General features: G+C 41.3%; 1 protein-coding gene across 1 annotated transcript in view; it reads right to left on the reverse strand.

The window, feature by feature from the left end:
* Window positions 1-3,665: 3,665 nt before the first annotated feature.
* TMEM130 (transmembrane protein 130) overlaps window positions 3,666-15,765 on the reverse strand; it is a 79,346-nt gene continuing 67,246 nt past the window's right edge. The window contains exon 8 of the mRNA XM_077449046.1: window positions 3,666-5,442. Coding sequence (XP_077305172.1) covers window positions 5,263-5,442 — 180 coding nt within the window. The 3' untranslated portion in view covers window positions 3,666-5,262. The remainder of the gene's footprint in view (window positions 5,443-15,765) is intronic.

Genomic DNA, 15,765 nt, shown 5'->3' on the forward strand with positions numbered 1-15,765 from the left:
TTATATGCGCTGTCTTGGTTGGTGAGTGTGTTTTTGGTCAGTCGTCTGTCGACAACATTATGTATAGTTGTATTTTATTTTATTTTAAATATTGACAAAATTTTATATACCCTATAGGAATCTCTGGTACATCTGCTCCTGATGAGTGGAATAATCCACGAAACGCGTCGAGCTACATTTGATGATACAGTTTTATTCCATATGGATTGATTCCTATCCAGCTACTATTAATATTACCTAATACTGTTTTCTATACCAGCCTACAGACCTACATACATTTTGGGGGAACATGTGCCAGTCTTGGGTCCATTGTTGTGGCACGTATGTGCCATAGTTATTACATCAATTATTTTATTTATTTATTTATTTTAGTGTGATTATTTGTTGTTAGGAGTGTATCATGATTGTTTGTTGTTGGGGCAATTATACGCTATGGTAATTATATTAATTTCTCATATTTATTTATCTTAGTTTTCTCTGATTATGTATCGATATGATTATAGCAGTTTACTTATCATGTTTATGATTTATGTGCATTATGTACATCTATATATATATGAATTAAATAAATACTTTTTATGCTTTTGGAAAAATGTTATCAATCCAGTATTATTTATATTATTTATTTATTATCTCCATTATACAACTGCTTCATTTAAAGTCCCAAACTACCCTGTATCTTTTAATTCTACTACCGGGATGGAAGCACTATGTTGTGCTTCATATAAAGTCCCAAAACATTTTTCCCCCCCTTCTTGGTTACCTGCCATTGACTGTTCCTCAGAATGAGATGCTACCCCTCTGGATGCCTGGATCGCAAAGGCACCCATTACCTGGCTGTTTGTGCCCTTTAAATAGAGCACCTGAGAGAGAGACTCAGTCCTCCCCAGCCTCTGTTCTAATCAAAATAGGGCTAGTACAATTGGAGGGAAGCCAATGCCCATCCACGCAAAATGACACTTTTAAGCTGGCTACACATCATACAATCCCCTGCAGTCCCCTTCCCTCAGATCCAGTGGCGTAACTAGAACCTTCAGGGCCCCGATGCAAGAAACCATGAAGGGCCCCCCTAAACCCCAGCCAGGGCCCTTCCCTCCGAGTCCGGTGGTAGAACTCCAGGGCGTGGTCACAGGTATGACCTTTGTTAGCCCTGTAGTTCCACCACTGGTATCAGTAGTTTTTATTTATTTAGTTTTTTACATTGTTAGGTGCCCCATTGGGGGACTGTCCCTAGGCAGGATTGAGTCCCTGTCCCCAGAAGAGATGAGGTCCTTTTCTCCAGGGCAGATGAAGTTACTGCCCCCAGGTGAGAAGGGGTCCCTGTCGCAAGGGGAGGTGGGGGTCCCTGTCCCCATGTGAGAAGGGGTCCCTGTCCCCAGGGGGATATGGAGGGGGTATGTAATAGTGTGTGCTAGCTGACTATGCTGATGCCGGCCATATGTAGAGGGGGCTGCATGGGCCCCCTGCATCACAGGGCCCAGTTGCGGTCGCGACTGCTGCACCCCCTATAGTTACGCCCCTGCTCAGATCCACTAAAACCACACAATACAACGTCAAACCTCAAGAGCCCCAATCTGCATGCAACCAGGCATGCCCCTGCACCACAGGGTCGCGGCAAATCCAAAGGAAACCAGACAACAAAATGCTGCATAGTGTGCATGGGGTCCCAGAGACATGAGAGCAAGAAAAAGAAAAAAAAACACTTTATAGAAATTGACAGACCTGGAGAGAGTTCCATAGGAGAGAAGACATCATGCAGTCCCAGCTGCTGGCATGCCAGAAGAGGGATATCATCTGATTAGAGAACACCTCTGCCCCAAAAGACCAGAAAGGGCTCCCCACCTTATTGGTGCATTTAGCAGCCTAAGATGTGGGACTGCGTGCTGGGAGAGGCTGAACCCAAACCAACTCTGACATAGTCGGGACTCGGCGGGTAAGAGCTTATCCTGATTGTAATGGTCTGTAGGTGTTGATCTTTGAGGACAAAAAGGAGAATGGAGGAGGTAGCTCTCAGGAAGACTTTTATAGAGCTAAACGGGTCCTGTGGGTGGATATAGGGGTGGAGCTATATCATATGTCTGCTGCCATGTTGGCTCCAGGAAATCTGATTCACCGGTCCGGGGATTTAAAAACCCCACAGGAAAATCCTGTGTCCATATTGCTTTGCCACTACGGACTGCGGGGATTCTAATTAGCCAGCACTTTCACATGGATGATGCTGACCAATCAGAAGTCATCTAGCCCAGACTGTCAGCACTGCGAGGAGAAAAGAGAAAGCCACCAGGATATCAAATCCTCGGACCTGTGAAGCAGCTTTTGGGCGTCTGACAGAAGGGGATTGTGGCAATCTTGTACAGCGGGATTGGGGGGATGGGGAGAGGGTCCAGTGTAAGGTCACCTTGCAGATATTCTGCAAGGGTGAGTTTACACTTTAAATAACTAAGAGAAGTAGTTAATCTTGTAGAATGTGAAGGTTTGTCAAAGAGAAAGAAACCATATGGAAAACTTGAAAAAATATTTAAAGCGGAACTTCACTCTCTTAGTCAACATTGACTATTTTTAATCCTCATGCAGCTAGCATTAGTAAATAGACTGGAAAGTATATTACATTTGTTTTATAACTGTTTTTTTTTTTGTTTTTTTTACATTTCTTCAGCTACTTCCTCGTTTCCTGCCTAGGCAAATGATGTCATACATCGCAGAAGTCTTCAGGAGTGGAGGTTGGGTTTTCTCAGCTAAGCACACCCTCCTGCCTGCATGCCTGAGCTAAGGGCAGGTGGATTCCAGGAAGTAATCTGTATGAAAACACGGCCAGAAATTCTAGGGAGGTGTTTTTCAAAGTGATTTCTCAGCAAAACAAAGACATGGAAGGCTGGGTGAGTTTGCTTTGAATATTAAAAATGAATTAAATAGCATTTTTGGTTTGTCGTGCTCAGATGCAGTGTAGTTCATGCATGCTAAATGCAGGGAATACATTTGATGAAGACATTCTCAAAGGAGAGGACACTTAACCTGAGACTGCTCCAACAGTTTTAGCTAGGCCCAGGCCATGCAGCAGATGAGTGGGCTGCTGCGGCAGTAGTTATGCTAATGCTAGCACCCTAAAATAAAATTCCAGCCTAAACCAAACTAGTCTTTAAAATGCTTCCTCGCCCTCCTAACATCTATAATATACTATACTAACTTGTGTAAAAAAAAATGTATATACTTACCTATTGTCAGCCAAGTCTGGTCCTGTGATCCCTTGTGTCAGCCAACGAGGTCTGCAGGGGATTTGAAAGAGAGCCGACAGCAGCTGTAAAAGCCAGGAGCAATGACATCACCTGTAGGCTACCATGGTGCAGCCATCGTCAGTGCTCCTTCCTCTCCCCTGCAGCTGCCGCTGGCTGACACAAGGGAGCCAGATCATGTGACCGTGACAGGAGCGGCTTGAAAATAGGTAGGTATGTGTATCTTTTTTTACACAGGTTAGTTAGTATAGGTGTTAGGAGGGGGGTGGAGCATTTTAAGACTTGTTAGGCTTTAACTGGAACTCTACGTTAAATCTACTACTCTTGACATGTTCAGCTGATACTTTTATGCCAATCTTAGTTGCCCCAGTGTCCATTTTATACTTCCAGTCCCAATTATAGCATGAAAAAGTGCTACATTTAATGTATGTGATGTCGTTTTTATAATTCACATATTTAATCAAAAATGTAAAATGTTCACAATTTCACAATTTATGAGTACAGTACTTAGCTGTATGCTGAGCTTATTAAGGCAACTTTTAAGGTACCCATATACAGCACAATAATAACTAATTAAAGTAGAAGTCCACTGGAAACGTTTCCTTTGCTTTGGATAGAGTTGGAAGGGGTTAGAACCCTTGTCAGGAATGATATAATTGCTGCTTTTGTTTCTGTTAGGGAAATTTCACAGATTTCTTCCTGCCTTGTGGTGGCGTCACTAGGATTGGTGTAACCTAGTGTGGTAAAAAAATGGTGTCACTGATCCACCGCTAGCCTGCCACTTCCGAATGACAGTGGGAAAGGCTATAGGGCACTGAGCAGGTTAATGCATCAGCCTGGCTCCCCCTCCCTCAGCCTGCCACAGCGCTACTTGATGGTGTCATCCCTCATAGTGATGCCACTGCTGCCTTGGTGGTTTACATGCTCAGTGCACCTTTACCAATAAATTACCTAAGCAGATAAGGGGCGTCTGCAGATAAAAACAAACTGTGCAGCTTAGATCTAAGATGAATATTGCTCTTGCTATAGGTGTAGGTCATTTACTTAACTCCTGAATTCAGACTGGAAAACTCCCAGGATGTTGCTAGGACATTACTAAGAGAGGCCTAGTCATTACTGCCACCATCACAGGAGCAAGATCTTAAATTCTTAAATGCAGAGCTCAGAGCTACTGCATCAAGAAAGAGAGCATGTGAGGGGGTTTGCATCAGAGAAAGAGCTCTCTCCTGTGATGGTGAAGGTGAGCATGACTAGGCCTCTAATAAAACAAAAGCAATTATGTTGCATAAATATGTGTACACTATCACTTCCCTTAGCTCACATGTGTAAATAAAGATTCTAATACGAGTAGCAGCTACTAATAGATTTCACATAAAATCATACAATGTGCTTTGTCTACCTTAGTCTCCAGCTGGACAAAGTAGCTGATTCTAAAGCGTGATCTATACTTAGATCTGGTGAGTGTAACATCTATAGGGAGTGGGACCCCACGAGGTGTGGTGATGGGATCTTTGAAGCAACTATGATCATCGTTTCCTGCCCTATATGAGAGTTGAAATTATTTTTTTGCACTCACTCGGATGAAAGGAATCATACGACTTTGTGTTTGAGATTATTGCAGCGCTGCTAAAGCTTTTTCTATTTTGATAGACAAAGTACATTGTTCGCTTTTAAGACTAGGCCTTTGTTTGCAACATCCTGGGAGTATTCCAGTCAGGCTTCATGAGGTACACAAATGGCCTATATACACCTATAGCAAGGGCATTATTTAATCTTAGTCAGACCTGCAAAGTTTGTTTTTATCAACAGATGCCCCTTACCTGTATATGCAGCTTTTTGTTAAAGGTGAACAATCCCTTTAAGGACTAGAGTGAGGAGACATTCATCCAATTATCATGCTCTTAGCTGATATCTGCACAAACATACATTGTTGGCTGACAGCTGTTCAAAATGGTCAGAATCATCCATACTGAATGATTTACTGAACCTGAGCATGGGTATCTTTAGATAAGCACCAGCATCAGATAGAGAGTTACATTGTACTCCTAGTTGATGAAGACCATGTATGTAACAAGGGCTGAGTCTCTGCTTCCGTTTCTTCGTCAGTTCTGTCTTTTCTGCAGTAAGTGCAACATGTTCTTGCAGGAATTTCCTTATATTCCAGGAGAGTTTCATACTTGTCTGTGACAGGAGAGAAATCAAAATCTGCCACCTAGAGTAGAAAGAAAGAGTTATTAGAACAGAAAATATACTTTTTCATTGTAATTTAGACAAGCTGGAGAGGTAAACTTTATTTTTACTGTATCTGATCAGGCAGTCCTTGCCCTGTTAAAGACTGGGTAGGAAGGGGTTAAGGCAGCCATTCTGTGGAACCCTAGATTTCCTTTAGAGGTTGTTAGGGGTTCCTTGAGCTGTGATTGATTGATTGACCTCTGCTCTGATGACGCCTGCATAGTTACGAGGCCATTGCCACTTGACAATGCCAGCTACGTGTCACCAAAATTCTTTTTAAGAAGGGCATTCTTCCCACTGATCACCAATGTAAGAGGGCATTCTTCCCACTGATCAGCAATGTAGAAGGGCATTCTTCCCACTGATCACCAGAGTAAGGGGCATTCTTTCCACTGATCACCAAAGTAAGAAGGGCATTCTTCCCGCTGATCACCAAAGTAAGAAGGGCATTCTTCCCATTCACCACCAATAAAAGGGAAATTCTTCCCCCAGATCACCAATGTAAGATGGCCATAGGACAATAATGAGCAGGCTGCAACAGTGGGAATATTCCTTATCTATCCAGGTGGTTTATAAACATTTGTTTTTATAATTTTTTTTTTTTTTTGCTTTTTATTAAACAGGACTCCAACCAAAAATAACAAGATAAAAAAAAACAACACTTAGCCTGTTAGTCAACTTTAACCCTCTTAATCTGAGCCCAGGTCACCCTTGACTCACCCCAGCCTGGTACTAGACAGTGGAAGGAAAAGCAGTCAGGAGCTCATGTCTCTGTCACTCTGCTTTCTCTACCTTCCATATGCTGTGATTCATCCTGCTCCATAAGTATTGTGATTACCGCAGTACTTCTAAGTTGTAAATTATTTTTTTTTGTAAGATTTATTGTCTAGCTTAAGTATGGAATAAAAATGTAACATACAAAAATAAAAAATAAAATTTAGCCTATTAAAATGAGATATGTACTGGTCCATCTGTATGTAAAAATAAAAATAAAAAAAATATGCATGGTACTGGGTGTGAGGTACCTTTAACAATACATTGGCACTCACAGCAAATCGCAAAGGGAAGTGCGTTAGAGCACGGTGTGGGAAATGTGCATGGAGCACGCCTTTCCTGCACCATGTTCTTCTGTGAACTGGCCCTGAAGGTTAATGAATTTTACATTGCAAATTAAACTAGTACATGCTACAGTATCAATGTCTTTCATTATACATGTGAAATTGGTATAGGTATTTGAATAGGTTTGGTAACAAATGTACATCTATTGAACTTCAGGTGTATAGAGAGGTCTGAAGTATTATGGAGAACAAGGGAAGGTAGGTATTTAGAGTGTAGATAGTGGCTGCTCGTTACACCTATAGTAGATATTTATCCTATCTATAATTTGCTACAGAGGAGGCCTGATATATGAGCTGCCTGGGGATCAGCCGGTAATTGAAAGTACTCCTCAGAATAATACATAGAAGAAAATACAGAATATTGGGTAGGGTAAATCAAGACATCGCCACTCGTCTTCAGAAATTTGCACATGCACCAGAGACAAAGAGGAAACCTTGCCTACATCCTCCGCTTCATCACAAGGAGCAGCCATGGAGGGAACCTCTGTTGGCCCAGATATGGCCCAGATTCAAGACGGAGAAGGAGAAATAACCCAATTGGAACACCAGGGCGAAACAGTGAGCAATGGAACATCAGAGGAAGTCTTGTGCAATAAATATGTTAAAGCTTAGAAAATATTGAATACTTCAGACACAGAGCATGTAATACGCTTAGAGATATACTGAAAGCCATTACTACATGTAATAACTCTGTAAATATCCTTTCCCACAATTTGGAGGGAATGAGGGAGGATTTAACTTTAATCAGACAAGATATGCAAATTTTTAAGGAGAGAATGACAGCTGCTGAGGAAAGAATAATTACAGCTGAAGATACTCTAATAAAGAGTTTGTGCAGCAATTATCTATACTTGAATCTCGATTAGAAGACATGGAGAACCACCTTCGCTGGAATAATATTAGAATAGTAGGTCTCCTGGAACAAGTAGAGGGAAATACTTCAGTTGAATTTATAGAGAAATTACTCAAAACTATGATGGGCCCAGAACATCTTTCCTCTTTTTTTTCTCAGTGGAAAGAGCTCATAGAGTCCCTATCAGAGGAACACTTGTGGGAGGTGCACACAGGACCCTGATTTTGAAAATGACGAACTATAAAGACAGGGATACTATTTTGCAAAGAGCTAGACAACTCTCATATTTACGGATGAATGGCTCAAAAATTAGTTTTCCCAGATTTCTCAGCAGCAGTGCAGTGCCAAAGGGTGGGATTTATGGAAGTGAAGTGGCGATTGAGGCAGTTGGACTTATCCTATTCTATACTTTTTCCAGCCAAACTTAAAGTTTCAGTGCACGGCAATACACATTTTTTGTATCTCCAGAACTAGCAACCCAGTGGTTGGTTAACTATAAACGGTCAAATTAATTCCAAAAAAAAAAAAGAGAATTTTTTCTATTATTTTCTCTCCCTCCTATTTTTTTTCAATATGAATGGACATTTTGAGAAGGGGAAAGGGGCAGAGAGAATGCTAATCTTTTTTTTTGCGGCCTTCTCGATCAGATAGCCCCTATGTTTGTGTTTTGCTTGGTTTTATGTAGGGGTGCAATGGATCGTCACCAACCCTTGATTCGAACGGGTCACCCTGCTCGGATCGGCACACGCCGCGCTCCGCGGTCATGGCCTTAAGAAAGGCCACGGCTTCGGCCTAGCTCCGAAACGGCGACCATCTTTCTACACCCAGGCCGTTTACAATGTGATCGCTCCATCAAATGATGGAGCGATCACTTGTAAACAAACCCGCGTTATGTCATGACGCCGGTTCCTCTCTCCCCTCTCTGTACTGATCTGTACAGTGGAGGGGGAGAGATCGGATGGATGCAGCGCTGTGGGCTGCATCTGTAGTGCCCACAGCGCTGCTCTTTGACAGCCCACTCTGCAATACCCTGCCAATACTCTGCCATACCCTGCCAATACTCTGTCATACCCTGGCAATACTCTGCCATACCCTGCCAATACTCTTACATACCCTGCCAATACTCTGCCATACCCAGCCATGCTCTGCCATACCCAGCCATGCTCAGCGGTACCCAGCCATGCTCAGCCAATATTACAGTGGGGGAGATTGTGGATATTACAGTGGGGACTATATGGCGGTGGAATTTTCACAGGTTTTTGCAAATTCAATTATTATTTGCTGATCCGAAAAATTATCCGATCCGTGACTCTGATCCGAGGAACGATCCAATCCGTGAGTTTTTTGATCCGTTGCACCTCTAGTTATATGTATGTTTGTGTATGTTTGATGATTTTCCCCTATCGGAATATACGTTTGTCTCTCTTCTCCTTCCCCCACTGCCCGTGCCCATCCCCTTTCCTTTACGGGTGGAACCCGTGAAGGACTGGGTGATGGGGATGGTGGGCTGGGGGTGGAGAGAAATAGACATGGGTTGAAGTGAAAAACAGTGGATTTGATGTATTTCGGTATTTGATGTATTTTGGTTAATTTATTGGAGAAAGCTTGATTTGACTCCCTTGAATGAAGTGCTTATCTCATGGAATGTGAGGGGTCTGGGTATCCCTTATAAGCGGCAAGCAGTGTTTACCTCACTAGGGAGATTTGCTCCCTCAATAATTTGTCTTCAGGAAACCACTTAAATCCTCAGACGTTGCATTACTTAAAACTAAATCAGTTTAATACTCAGTATCACTCTACATATACATCATACTCTAGAGGAGTGTCTATACTTATTTCTAATGAATTAGGCATTTTTTTGTACTGTACAGTAAGTATCTGGGTGACCATAGGTGCTTGGAAATATATATATATATATCCCCCGCCAGATTCAACGGAGGTGTTTAGAGAGTATATTCAGTTCATATCTGACAAAATATAGTGAATGCCTATTGTTTGATGATTTTAATAATTATATGGACTCCATAATGGACAAATATAATATAACAGAAAAGCAAACTACTGTATTTGCCGGCGTATAAGGAGGCTGGGCATATAAGACGACCCCCTAATTTTCGATTTAAACCACTGGTTTTGTGCTATACTCACTGTATAAGACGACCCCTTTGTGCGGTAAAACCGTATATTCAGAAACTACGTTGGTACCGGGTAACATGCTTTCTCACAGTATACATACAGTATACTGCCCTGAGCCAATCACGGTGAGCTATGTCTTCTATTATTGAATACAAAGCCTGCTCGGATTCGCAGAGGCTGTAACATCATCAGCCCGCGCCTCTGACTCTCACAATCCGAGCAGGCTACTGTTTACAGTCTGCTCGGATTCGCAGAGGTTGTTACTCCAATCCGAGCAGACTCTGTATTCATTAAGAAAATACATTGTTTGCCGGGATTGGCTCAGCGGTGTATACTGTATGCATACAGTATTACCGCACACTCAGTGAGCAGCTTAACATCCAGCTGGCGGCTGGCATGTGACAACCCCAAATTTATACCCGGCATATAAAACGACCCGTGCTCTTTGCCCCCTTTTTTTTTTTTTTTACTGTAAAAGGTCATCTTATACGCCGGAAAATACGGTATATCGAGCCCTACAGCCTTTGCCAGATATGTAGCTGAATTGGGACTGATAGATCTCTGGAGACAGCGTAATCTGACAGATAGGCAATTTTTATGCTTCTCTAGCAGTTATAAAACTCACTCTAGAATAGATCTAGCATTGGGGACATATTCTATGCTTTCATACCTTTGTGATATTAAATATGAGGCTAGGAGTATTTCAGATCACTCACCTATAGTATTAAACTTTTCCTTTAGGACTAATGCAGGATTTACATTATGGAAGGTGAACCCATATTGGTTGTCACTTTTTCCTTCAGCTGAAGGAATTATGACTGAATTAATTGCTTATCAGAATATAAATAAAGATTCAGTTTCACTTTTGATATATTGGGATGCATTGAAAGCATACGTCCGAGGTCTCTTTATTGCACAGATATCAAAAATTAAGAAACAATCTAGGCAATGGGAAAAAAACACTTGCTGATAATATGATGAAAGCTGAATTCTTATATATAACCAACCCTAACGATGATACAAAAAAAGAATGGCTCTATAGCCGACAGCATAATGCAGCAGTGGCTAAGAAAAAGGCAGAAAATAAAAGATTTTTTCTACAACAACCATATTTTGAGGAGGGAGAGGGGACAGGACATTTATTGGCAACTACAGTAAAAGCACAACAGTCGGCATCATATATAAATGAATTACAATCTTCATTTTCAACTAAGAGAGCTGATACTACTCCCAGAAATATTGGCGGTATTTGGGGAATTTTATCAGGCACTATATAAGAGCGAGGTATCCTACTCGGAGGAGTCCCTGGATGAATTCTTCGATCCCATTGATCTACCAAGCATTTCAAATGAGGAAAGGGTGGCTTTGGAAGGCCCATTAACATTGGACTAGTTGAGAAATGCAGCATCCCGCCTACCCAATAATAAAGCAGCAGGACCAGATGACCTTCCAAGGGAAATATATAAAAAGCATGGGGATCTACTGCTACCTTCTACTGCTGACGTCTTTAATTACGCCATGGAGGTGGGTTCACTACCCCCCTCTATGAATGAAGCAGTATTTATAGTCTTATTGAAACCCGATAAGGATCCAAGTAACCCTGATTCATATTTTTCAATATCTTTGCTAACATCAGATATTAAGTTGTTGGCAAAGGCACTGGTGACTAGACTGTCAAGATGTATCTCAAAATTAATCCACTGCGATCCATTAGGCTTTATTCCTAATAGATCCACAGCAAATATTTGATGATTATTCCTAAACTTACAACAGATAATGTGGGAAATAGAGCCATAATGTCACTCGGCGCAGCTAAAGCATTCGACAGTATAGAATGGGTTTTTCTGTGGAAAAACTGTATGGGTTTGGTCCTAGATTTATTAAATGGATACAACTTTTGTATGATTCCCCAAGTACAAGGATACAGGTGAATGGATGTGTATCAGCCCATCGCTGTACAGCAGGAAGAGGCAGGGGATGTCCTTTTATCCCCACTCCTTTTTGCTCTGGTCATCGAACCACTTGCGGAGCCTACCCACTACTCTACAAATATAGTGGACTCGTGGACTCTGGGTATAAGTGACATCCGCGCCAGATTCAACAGCTGGCCTTGGTTACATCATTTAAATATTTGGGAGTGGTAATTACATTGAACATTACCAGATATACAGATAGGACTATGCTCCCTCTTTTTGCCAAATTTAGACAACAGTGTAAAACTTGGAGTAAATTTCCACTGTCTATGATGTGGAGAGCGAATTTGGTGAAAATGGTGTGGATGCCCCAGATGCTATATATACTGTACAATTGTCCCCATATGGTTAAGGTTACGATTATTTAGGACCATTGATTCGGTTTTTAGGTGTTTTGTGTGGAAGGGGGAAACCCCATAATTAGACTAGAAATATTACAACAGCCCATAGATAAGGGGGAATTGTGATACCAAATGTAAGATTATAATTTATCACATCACAATTAAAACACTGGCATGGCTGGGAGGTAGTGAATATGGAAGACCCGACACAGAAGATAATAGCATCCCAATTTAAAAAATACCCTCTGGTCCAATTAATAATAGCTCACCATTTTTATAATAAAAGGGGGTTTCCTACTTTCTACTTGATCCACATGATTTGCGAAGCAGTGCGAAATATCACTTAGCATATGGGGTATACGAAACATACGCCCATATGGGATAGCTTTTGTCTTTATGAACTGGGCAGACTCTCGGAATTCTTAGATTGGAAAAAGGCGGGCATAATACTCTTGTACCAGCTATATGAAGGGGATGTTCTACTTCCCTTTGATGTATTAAAGGACCGATATCAGTTAACGAATACAAATTTCTATCAATATCTTCAAATATGTCATGCACTACAAACTCAAAGCTTAAAATTCCAATTACAGTATTAACAAAGGCAACTTCAACTGCCTGTACTAAACGAGGATTAATAGGAGATCTTTATCCCAACTTACAAATAATAGAGAATACTGAAAAACATAAAAATAGTTTTGTCCGGTGGCAAGATGACATAGAAGATCTAGATGAGGTGGACTGGACACGAACTCTGGAAAAACTTCCCAAGATATCTCTTTCACCTTCTCAAAGGCTATTTCAGCTCTTTATTATACATAGGGCTCATTATACCCCACAAAAACGCCATGCTTGGGGAAAAAATATAACACCGTTATGCCTGAGATGCTCTCTATTCAGTGGTTCTCTTCTCCACATGCTTTGGCGATGTCCGAAGTTGCATTGTTATCTGGAAAAAATATTCACAATCCTAAATATACTATGCTTTACTGAGATAATAGGAACGCTCAAATTTGCGCTATTGGGAATAATACCTGATGGAGCATTACCTGCAGAGATGTACACTACATGGATAAGATTGTTATACTTAGCACGTAACATTATTCTACAAAAATGGTTATCTGCTGATCCTCCAACCAATAAACAATGGGTAAGAAACTTAATTATATACTTAAAAGAGAAAATTGTACGTATAAGCATAGAGGTACACATATGTCATAGGTCAAATATGGTTTATGGTGGATAGAACCTAGTAACAAACTTGTTGACAGTTTATCTAGCAGAGATGAGTAAAAGCAATGAAGATAGTTGGGAGTAAGGAGCTGAGTAAGGAACTGAGGTAGAAGGAAGTAGAGTAGATGAGAATTAGAAGAAATTAATATGCAAAGAAAGATAAACTGAAGCTGCAGAGAGGATGCTTCCATAGTTTCACGACTGATATTATTGGAACTTAATTTAATTTGATTAGTAGATTGTATTTATGCTCCTATTATGCTTTGGTTATTATGTGATAATTGAATTTGATAAGAGAGGTGCAAGGTTTGTTTGGTTTACGTTTTTATTTTATTTTTTGTTTTTTTGCTTTCCTTTTCTTATATATAATTTATAACTTCAGATATTTATTGAACTTATTTGATATATCATCTGTTTGTATGAATAATCATAAAAAATTATTTGATATAAAAAAAGAGAGTGTTGCTCTCATAGGAACAAGATGAAATAGGCAATGAGCTTCCTGTTGGGTATGTTAGTAGAGATAGCAGCTTAAAAATTTTTAGGGAAGGGGAGGGGGGTCATCTGGTCAATAGGCAAGTGGCTATAGGTAGGACCGCAGTGGGGAGGGGGTTGTGGGAATAAGAAAGCGTAAAAGTTTAAGGTGCAAAGCAGTGGGGGCCGGTGCTCAATATCTTGGGGGGAGGGGGCGATCGGCTAACTAACGGCACACTCCCCCCTACGCTCAGCAGACAGACAGTAAAGTGACGATTCCCCCACTCAGCGCAGTAGACAGACAGCAAGGTGGCAATTTCCCCCCCCCCTTGTGAGAGACAGACATGCGGCATTCCACGCCCCCATGGTAGACAGAGGGGGAGGCCCTACCTTAGGAGGCAGGGGGAAGGAAGAGCCGGCCATTGATTCTCCTCCCGGCCGAAGAAGAAGTGGGTCCTGAGACCCGATTGGCCAGGGAGTTCTAAGACTTCCTGGCCAAACAAGTCTCAGGACCCGATTCCTGATTGGCCAGTAGGAGAATCAGGAAGACAATAGCGAATATTAATTTGTTATTGTCACACAACTGGGTCGGCTCAGGGCGCAGTGCTCTGTGTACTGAGCCCACCCTTTTTTTTAAGCCAATTAGAGCCTCAGGCTCTAATCATTTTCTTCAAAAAGAAAAAAAAACATCCATGCATCCGGCGCCCTGTATGTAGATTAGGGACCAGGCGAATGGATTAGGGGGAGGCGCCCCTGTGCCCCTTATAGATGAGTCGTGACTGGTGCAAATGAAGAGGAGGGATGGTATGGGAGTGTAGGAGGGTATGGGGACAGTAAGGGGATTGGGGGAGAAAGATAGGGTTCCTCAGTGTGTTTTTCATGCAGAGAGAAGTTCTCAAAAGTCTTGAGAGCACCTGAACACAGTCAATGCTGCCCAGGTGACTGTGTAGCTTTCTTGTTGGTCATGAGCTTGAATGTTGGCTCAAATAGAGTAAAGCCCTGATCAGAAAAGCATATAAAAAATACAGATTTCAAAGTGATCGTACGATAATCTGATCGTTAGTATACAGCTTTCATCCAAAATTATCTGAAGTGACAATACCAGATCATACGATTTTCATTTAGTCAGTACAATTTTCATCTGAAAATATAATTCAAATACAATACAGTACAAATCATACGAGAATTTTTGTATTTTAGTAACCTCTTTGTTTTCGATATGGAGACTAGCATGCAAAAGAAAAAAAATGGATGATCATTCGTCCGATCATCTCATTGTGTATACTAGGCTTTAGAGTCAATGAGAGGTTACATGATCCATGATCCATTCCTATCTTTGTCTGCATTCTTCATATAAAGCAGATTGTCTGATAATAAGTTGCACATGCGGACAGCATAAAAATGTTGTTTACCTGCTATTAACTCATTTTCTTTTCACTAGCAATTTCATGACTGACAGCTCTCCCTCCAGTCACTGGTGCATCACACGTTAGAATGACAGCAAAGACAATGCTAGAAATATAGATTGACTACTCTAATTTTCGCTTTGCAGTGGAGTATTAGAAATGTATATAATAATAGATTTTAGCAGACATGTGCACACTGAAATATTTCATTTTGTAATTTCATTTTCGTCCGAAAAATACATTTATTTAGTTACTCCCGAAATTTGTTTTTAGCGAATCTGTCATTGAAGGCTTATGGGGGCTGATTTACAAAAGGTTTACACCATGAGTTGCGGTGCATGCCGATGCGCAGCAGCCGTTTTCGTATTCACAAAGCATTTGCGCCTGTAACACAGTGCAATTCCCCATTCACTAATAACATGCCAGCGCACGGGAGGCGGCGATCGGTGCGCCGTTATAGACCTGGCGCACACTCTCTTCAACTCAGAATTAAAAGAACCTGGAAGTGTCAATATTATGGGGGTGATGTGGGTGATGTGAGGAAGTATTGTTATAATTGTCAAATATGCCCAAAATAGAACGGAAAAGTAACTTTCTCTGAGCAAGCTTTCTGCTCCTGCAAATACACTTGGAGCTGCGTGAGGTCAATTTATGCCCCCTGCATGCGAAAGTGGCATTTGCGCACGTTCAAGTGCTTTGAAAAATCTTAGTAAATGTCAAGCCACGTAGATTCATTTGCATAAGTTGAACAGGTACACCTTTCAACTTG

This window comes from Lithobates pipiens, unplaced genomic scaffold, assembly GCF_037356315.1.
Source record: "Lithobates pipiens isolate NorthernLeopardFrog02 unplaced genomic scaffold, aLitPip1_a1.2 Scaffold_22, whole genome shotgun sequence".
NCBI classification, from domain to species: Eukaryota; Metazoa; Chordata; class Amphibia; order Anura; family Ranidae; genus Lithobates; species Lithobates pipiens.